This window comes from Pelmatolapia mariae, linkage group LG15 (genome assembly GCF_036321145.2).
Source record: "Pelmatolapia mariae isolate MD_Pm_ZW linkage group LG15, Pm_UMD_F_2, whole genome shotgun sequence".
Taxonomy (NCBI): domain Eukaryota; kingdom Metazoa; phylum Chordata; class Actinopteri; order Cichliformes; family Cichlidae; genus Pelmatolapia; species Pelmatolapia mariae.
In genome coordinates this window covers 4468612-4477346 of record NC_086240.1, presented here as the reverse complement: position 1 = coordinate 4477346, position 8735 = coordinate 4468612, and the positions used below count along the sequence as shown (strand labels likewise).

At 42.9% G+C, this 8735-nt stretch overlaps 1 protein-coding gene across 1 annotated transcript; it reads left to right on the top strand.

The window, feature by feature from the left end:
• The first annotated feature begins 2339 nt into the window (after positions 1–2339).
• Positions 2340–7975, top strand: bmp2b (bone morphogenetic protein 2b). Its single transcript, XM_063495285.1, has 3 exons — positions 2340–2681; positions 3636–4003; positions 6943–7975. The coding sequence occupies exons 2-3, from the start codon at positions 3649–3651 to the stop codon at positions 7842–7844; spliced, it is 1257 nt and encodes a 418-aa protein (XP_063351355.1). The 5' UTR covers positions 2340–2681; positions 3636–3648; the 3' UTR covers positions 7845–7975.
• The last annotated feature ends 760 nt before the right edge of the window (positions 7976–8735 follow it).

The following is an 8735-nucleotide window of genomic DNA, read 5'->3' as shown; positions in this document are numbered from 1 at the left end:
CCTATAAGCAGTGGAACCAGCACAGCAGTGCATGTAGGTCTTTAAAACAGCAGAGAGCCATTTGAGCACATGTGACCTTGAATTTGATTCCATAACTTTGAAAGAATATTTACTACAATCACAAATAAACAGATACTTGCTAGAAGAAATAAGCATGCCATTAGTGGTGGTTGTTGAGTTAATAGTGTCTGGCTAAGTCAAAGTTTAAGGCTCTCAGAGACTCTCTCAGTAGGTCGTTCATTTGAGTTTGAGATAGCATATCTCTACCCGTCCTCTCTGGCCATGAAGGTTTCATTCTGTGATGTTGTCCTTTCAATCAGCATGTAATTGGATCAGCAGTGATATGATAAGCAATGACATATACAGTGTCAGAGCCACAAGATCTTCTCAAACCACCCTGGGCATCACTGATCAAGTCCCTCAACAGCCTTGGCTTGGCACATTCCTCAGAACTGGCCCGACATAAGCTGAGCCAAAGGAAAGACACACACACACACAATTTATGCATGTCCATGCCCTCAAAACACACACAAACGTTGACATGATCATTTAGTGAAACCACAAAAATGCCTACAAAAACAAAAAGACGGACAAATAATCAGATAAGGCCCTTTGTTTCTAATCCTGTCACTCGAGTAATTAAAGATGCTCACAGCTTGCTGTGGGAGGACTTATCCTGCAATCTACAGCAGCCTGAATGCAGCTTTTACCTGGATTTGGGTTTAGAGCACTAGGTTTACCAAGTGGTATTTTGGCAACAACAGAGACTCAACTGCCAGCAGATTAACATAACAATGGAGAAAATCTTTATGAATAAATGACCTGTAGTAGAACTAAAGTCCATGAAAAAGACTGCATCACAATCTGTCACCATTTGCTGATTCTGATGAATAAATACATTACCAAAACAATAATAAGATCCAAATAAGCTAAGTAGATTTCAAAGAAGCTAATTAGATTCAGCACCTTAAATAAGTTCAACTCTAAAGTCCTGGATGCAGCAAGGAAATGGAAAGGGAACGCTGTGACTCAGACAGCAGCACACACTCATTGGCCTTTCCGTGTTTTAATTGCTAAGTGGATGATCCAGGATTATCCCTGATAAAATATTACTGTCCTAAAAGAAGACAAATATCTTGTGATCGCTGTGGGATTTAATCTCTCACTATCTTGCGAAGAAATCAGAGTGCTTTGGCCCAAACACAGCCACCATTATCACCTAATGGATAAGAGCAGAGGAACTCAGTGGGGGCTGTTTTTTATGGAGATCACATAAACACCAATGCTACTGACTACAGCCCCTCAGGCTAAAAACAAAGCAGCAAAATTTCCCTTACCCATGCGTGCTTTCAACAGCTAATACTACACAAAAGAACCAAGTACTTTTCCTAGAAAAGCCAAATCAACCGGTGCACTTACATGCTTCGCTTAACCGGTCATCCTTTTTAAGATACAATTTTGTGTGAACTCTAAATGATAAACTTAGTGAAAACATTACTGCCTTCTTGGGAAATTTTTCGTACAAGATTTTATCACTTGGCTCCTCCGCAGTACTGAAGTATAAGACAGCAATTCTTGCAGCCAAAGCTGCCACAGATATATTGATAAAGCGGTGCGAACTGGAAAGAAATGAAAAAGCCTAATGCAGCCAGCGGGGAAGCGTGTATAAGTCACACATGCACAAACATTCACACAAAGTGAAGTTCGGCAGGAGAATGTGACAGTCACTTTGCAGCATCTAATCCTCTGAAACCACTAAAGCAACAAGTTATAAACCCATTATCTGTTAGACTTAATCAAAAAACTAAACATTTTTGATCCAGCCATTAACACCACTGGTCAAAAATGTGTTTATGTAACAGCAGGAGCTGACATGTTATTGCTCATGGGTGGTCAAATTCACATGAGTATTAAACTATCTAGGTACTGTCAAAAGCAATTTTGATGCAACTAAAAAACATTTAAAAAGAACAATCTGGAAAAACAACAGCATGGTTTTAACTGCTCTTGACTTTATTATTTCTTCTGTCTCTTGTTTCGTTTTCATTTCAATGATGTATAATGAGCGTAGGTAGGGGGGAAAAAAGGAGAGTTTACATGTCCAAGCCTTTCAGTCATGAAAACGTTTGGAGCCTCAGGGGTAGAGGTCCGCAGGAGGTGCTTTATTGTGGACAAATGATTGACATCCCCTTAGTGACATCACTACGACAAAAAGAGCGCTGAGGGAAGAGAAGGCAACAATCAATTCAAACACTCCAGTGCGGCGCACAGAAGAGAGGCGACGCGCTCTCCAACTCGTAGCAACAAGGTCCAAAAGAGCGACACTTAAAGGTCCGCTTATCCTGTTTCTCTCTCTCTCTCTCGCAGAAAAGTTCAGTTTTAGCAGAAGGCAGCTGTTCGCTGGTAAAGATGCTCAGAGAAGCTTCTTTATACTTAGATCGGTTATGCCTACGCGAAGCCGTTTCCTCGTAGAATTCACATAATTTTTTTTTCCTTTCGGGACTGACCAAGACCTAACCCGATTTGCAGCTGGTGATAATATGTGTGAGAGGCGATCGGCGAAGGCTATGGGCTGTCTTTGGTCCCCCAAGGAGAAGCAAAGTGGATTAAACACGAATTAATGTGGAATTTATCGGAGCCCAAAGGTGGAACGACGACCGGACACAGCGCTTTCTCGTCAGGTAAAATAAAAACTCACGTTTTTTTCTTTTTAATAAACGCTTAAAGTACTTAATTGGCGTAAAACAAAAAAAATGAAATGTTTGTACAATAACTTGCTACACGAGGAAAAGCTTACTTTCTAAGTGACCCCCCTCCCTGCTAGTTCTTGGTTTATATGTGATTATAGGGTGTGTGCGTAAAAGTTAAAGCGTTCTCCTACACACGGAGAAAACTATGAAAAGAAGAACAGGGAAAAAAAGGTCGTTTCTTTGGAAGTCGTGCTGCTCAGATGATGCTTAGGTTTTTCATGTTTTTTGATGTCCTGTCCCGGGCTACATCTGGTACGCACGTCAGATCTAACACCTGCGAGCCTCTTGAAGTAACTCTATCCCTTATGATTACACACGACCGTCAAAGCCCCCTGCAAACAGACGCTTGTAACACCGTCTGGTTGCATCTGTTGCTGCTGTGCATACTAACCCGTTTCCCTTCACTGTATTCTTTGATGCTTCTTGTGATCTGTCGGGCTACACAGACTTGCATTTCTTTTTTCATATCACCTCCCCTAACGTGATTTCTTATCTCCTCTAATTGGAGACTTTTTTGTCTGATCTCTCTCCGCAAACCCTTTGATTTGTTTTTTCTGAGTCAGTCCCTCATTTTTTTGTTCTTCTCTTTTCAGAGCTTCTTCACCTTGATATTTTCATGTATCACTTCATGTTAAGACCAAACTTCTCTTTCAGCTTTGACGCGCTATATTGCCGGAGGGGGTCTCTCTCTCTGCTCTCTCTCTCTTTTTACCCACTTCAAAGTGAAGTGTTGTCTTCCCTTTTAACCTGATTTCCTTCAATCGTTCCGACTGTGTAGGGGGATCACACACAGTTTAGGGAATGCTGCAGTGAGGTCCCTGCCGCGTCTACCTCATGTCAATACCTCAGCGCCAGTGTATTGACAGAAATCAACTTTCTCCACAGGGACTGACTGATCATGGTCGCCGTGGTCCGCTCTCTCATGGTACTGCTGCTCGCTCAGGTGTTGCTGGAAGGTGCTACGGGACTTATCCCCGAGGTCGGCCGGAGGAAATACAGCGAATCCGGGAAGCAGACCCCAGAGCAGTCAGAGAGCTTCCTCAACGACTTTGAGCTTCGGCTTCTCAATGTGTTTGGACTGGGGCGCAGGCCGACCCCGAGTAAGCAAGCCGTGGTGCCGCAGTATATGGTGGACCTTTACCGTATGCATTCAGCAAACGGAGACCATAGCACCAAACGACCCAAGAGCATGGGGAAACACGCAGAGAGAGCCGCCAGCAAGGCCAACACGATTAGAAGCTTTCACCATGAAGGTATGTATTAGTGACATACCTTTACCTGTCAGCCGGGAAGCTTCTCGGCTCTCTCAGACAACCCAAACCTATATTTAAACATGACTCAGTGCGTCAAGACTGAACTTCAGAGTCTTCGCTGTTTTATAGAGGTTTAGTCATTTACAGGTGACACGCGTCTAAGTTACAACTTACTCTTAAATACGCTCGGGATTGCCTAAAACTCAGTAACGCGACTTACAAACAAGCATCTCGTACGCAATTAATTACCTCTCACATATGTTGTGATGCAACATTTAACCGAACATCCCCCTGGGGCTGCTGTCAGAGGTTTTAAAACATCAAGGGAGGTGGTATCCCTGGAGTAATTTGTTTCTTAATAATTGATGGTGTTTGCGTGGGCTCCGAAAACAGTTTTTCCAGACACGCACCACAGGAGCAGGATAAAGGGCGGTGTGCCTTTGCGCAGGTGATAGTCATCACCCTGTTACTTCAATAACACACGACATGACATTATACTAACACGCATTATGACAAAGTCATCGTGTCAGACTGAATTCTGAGTCATTTTTAACAAGACTGAATTTAGTTCTTGGTAAAAAAAAAAAAAAAATAAGGCGGGGGGGGGGGTACCCGCCTTATTCGTCTTTCCAAATCCCCGTTGTGCCCGTGCAGTGCGCCATTACGCATGTTCCAATAACACTATAATTGCTCACTTAGTTTGTACGGTGGATACGGTGCTGCTTGTTGAATTTAGTGTTTCAGTTCAAGTCCGTTGCACTTCAAAGATAACATATGCTGCTCATATATATAAGACTGGCACTAAATCCTGGATAAGGTGCACTAAGTTCAACAACTACACAGATGTTCGCACAGAGTTACAAATAAAGTGGACTTTTATAACTTAAAAAAACAGCAGCTGAGAAAATAAAAATGATGGTTTACTTATATTCTATTGATCAGAAGCTATATTGTCTTTTGCACCTGGCTGTGATATTAAAACGACTCATGCATGATAAAAATGAAACACTACAGTGTTTACTGTCAAGCATATAGTGATGCTTTATCACCATTCACCATCTTAAGGTCTATGTTCCATTTGTCAAAGCATACAAGTTACTGTGTCCATAGGGGCTCTACACAGAGTCCTCATACAGAGTTCTAAGTGTTTGACTGGGGAAGTTTCCATCAGGGGTGAGTCAGAGGGGTGGTTGAGTGGTTGCTTGGGTGCTCTCCAGAGGCCTAGTGCAATGACACCAAGTGGCTACACCGACACACTACAAACAACCCTGGCCTGGGCAGCCAGGCTGAGTGACTGCCCCCAGCCAGCTACTGGAAACCTCTGCAACCGGCCAACACACCTTGACACCACTGGCCATTACGAATGTGCTCAGGCTGTGTTTACATAGGTCCCCCCAGCCCTTTCATCCCGTGCTAACAGAGCTGCTGGGTAGTTCATCTTCCCACGTCAAGAGACACGCAATTGATGGCTGCTGCATATAATAAGCATGTATCTACAGATGTAAACGCAGCACATCAAAGCAAACTGCTCTAATCATTCATCACATCTGCTGCCTGATATTCATTTCACTAGGATAATTAGTTTCACTGCTATCAGTTTTCAAAAATAACCATTTCCCATGCCAAATAGAACATTTCCACTACTACACAGGAAGTGGCTGCCAGAGACACGTCTCTGATGAATGACCCAACATTAGCCTTTATCTTATGTTTTGGCATGCAGCACAAAAAGAAATTAGGAATGTTGATACACTCATATCTGTGGTTCACACGTTTGTGACAGGCCCTGACTTGTTCACATAGCCAAACCTCAAAGAACAGAAAACGAGAGAGAGTGAGAATATTGTTGTAGAATGAAATTGAGGAAGACGTGAAAGAGGAGGAGAGAGAAAGAAAAGAGGATTTGGGGCTAAGAGAACAGAGGGAAAGGGGGATTTGGGAGCTGAGGAACGAAAGAAAGAGAGGGATTGGGGACAGAGGAGGGGGAACAAGAGACAGGGGGCTTTCCCACATCAAATAAGGAGTGATGGGCCTAATTGAGGTCTTTGTGCCTCTGGAGGGAGATTTAGGATGAGATGGTGGAATTTCCTAAATGCCTCCTTTGAAAAAGCAAAGAGTTCAAAGTTTGTGTTTACGGCGCTGCACCAAACAGATTAAAAAGTGTGTCTATACATCATCTGTGATCTTCATAAAGTAAGAGTTCAAAGTGGGAGGGCTGCCTCAAAGAAAATTGTAGCTTTTACTAAGACTTCTGTCATTTACTGTACACTATAGAGGGGTATACAAAGATCTGAACTGTATACAGTTTATATATAGTCTACTTTCCATTTGTCTTTTATTATCGTCACATTAATTGTAACTTAAGTCCTTGTCATTTCAGAATTAGTTATTAAATTTAATACCTTGACGCATAAAAGAAATACTCCAGTGCTGGCAACATCTACACTATAAATAAATGTTGACGCAACAGTTGGCCTTTCTAGTTTTCTTCTGGCCATTCTCATTTTTGATGAAGTCAGTATATGGTGCAACTTTTTTTCATGTGTACTTATGAAAATATTTTGCAGCAGCCAATTCTTACAGTGCAAATGAGCCATTTAAAGTCTGGCTGACTAGCATGTTTGATCTTATCGATAGATGGAAGCGCACTGCTTTCATCTTCTGACATTTAACTAGGTATATTTATGAGCATGACACTAATCGCTGTATTACATCCCCATGAGCATTTCCCTGCTATTACACTGAGTCATACATGCAAAGCGCGAAAATATGATGTATACCTGCTATGCAACCGCATGCAATCACTCACATAACCATGTGGTAGCTTGGCTGGATCCATATACTACATCCACTTGATGTTATTTCTTAGTCTTGTATGAAATGAATAAATTCTTGGCTTGATCCTTACACTATGGTTGTCTCTCTCCTGTCCTTTACAGAGTCTATGGAGGCCCTGGCCAGCCTAAAAGGCAAAACGACACAGCAGTTCTACTTTAATCTCACTTCTATTCCAAATGAGGAACTCATCACCTCTGCAGAGCTACGCATTTACAGGGATCAAGTCATGGGATCTGCAAGCCCCAACGAAAGCAGCATTAGTGACAGTACTCCTGCTAGTGGCCTCCATCGTATCAACATTTATGAGATATTTGGAGTTCCTGCCACTCAGGGCAAGGAACCTCTACTACGTCTGCTGGACACTCGAATGGTGCAGGACTCTTTGAGTCGCTGGGAAAGCTTTGACGTCAGTCCCGCTATATCTCATTGGACCTCTGGAAATGGCCACAATCACGGCTTCTTGGTGGAGGTGATTCACCCAGAGGAGGGGGAGATGGACAGCAAGGACGCCCACAGACGTAGGAGACATGTCAGGGTGAGCCGGTCGCTACACCAGGACCAGGACTCGTGGCCTCAGGCTCGGCCGCTGCTTGTGACATATGGCCACGACAGCCGCGGGGGCTCAGTGCTCCACAAACGGGAAAAAAGGCAAGCAGCACCCCGCAAACAACGTAGGAAGCACCAGCACAAGGCAAGCTGTAAGAGGCATGCCTTGTACGTGGACTTCAGTGATGTGGGCTGGAATGAGTGGATAGTGGCACCCCCTGGCTACCATGCCTTTTATTGCCATGGGGAATGTCCTTTCCCCCTAGCAGACCACCTCAATTCTACTAACCACGCCATTGTGCAGACACTTGTCAACTCAGTCAACTCGAACATCCCCAGAGCCTGTTGTGTGCCCACTGACCTCAGCCCCATTTCTTTGCTCTACCTGGACGAATTTGAGAAAGTAATCCTGAAAAACTACCAAGACATGGTGGTGGAGGGATGCGGCTGCCGGTGAGAAACAGGTGGCACGGATAGAAAAGAGCGAGCGGGCACAAGAGGCAGAAAGAGATCAGAGGTTATCATGGACACCCAGTTTCCCAATGAAGACATTTATTTATATGAAAGAAACAGAAAACAGAGCTATTGCGGAAGAAGAAGAAACTATATATGAATATATTTATGTCTACATAAGGTTGGGAAAAATAAATATTTTAATCAAAGGAATATTCCTTTACTGGTTTTGAAAATGTATTTCCGATGTACATTTTGAAATGGGTGCAATACCACATGAAGTATAATGCTCAGATTTCTATTTTGTATTTATTTCTATTATAACCACTTTATTTGTAAATAAATAATGTGTATTTATCGTGAAAAAAAACATCCCGTGGTCACTCCAGTCTTGCACGACAGAAATTACCTGCGAAAACGTAACACGTGACAAGCTTATATTTCACTGATTGCAAACCAAGCACTGAACTATTTTGCTAAAAGTAATCAGAGACCAACAACAATGGAGGTTTTGAAGGCAAAGCGATAGGATCACTGGCGTAATGAAATGTAGCACGTTGTAGGGTCACAGACAATTTACATGCCCACGGGAGGCTTATAAAAACAGAGCATGTTTTTAATGCCTTACATGTCACTGCATGGATCCCTGGGAAGATTCCCTTAAAGCTAGCGTCTATGTTTATTCTGCTCCCGACCAATATTATCAGATGGAGGGGAAAAAAAGTGAAACTGCAGCCCTTCTGTGGAAGGTCTGACAGGGCACGAGGTTTATTTACAGTGAGATTTAAGACTATGGCAGACAGACACACTAACAGACCTTCACCAAGAAAAAAAAAAAGGAAAGATTCTGTTGGCACTTTAATTAACGAAGACAAACAAACACACACCTGCACCT

Excerpts from the sequence above, each read along its gene's own strand:
- bmp2b (XM_063495285.1), top strand. The coding sequence starts at position 3,649 with ATGGTCGCCGTGGTCCGCTCTCTCATGGTACTGCTGCTCGCTCAGGTG. Across the intron at positions 4,004-6,942 it reads TAGAAGCTTTCACCATGAAG|AGTCTATGGAGGCCCTGGCC; the intron begins GTATGTATTAGT and ends TGTCCTTTACAG.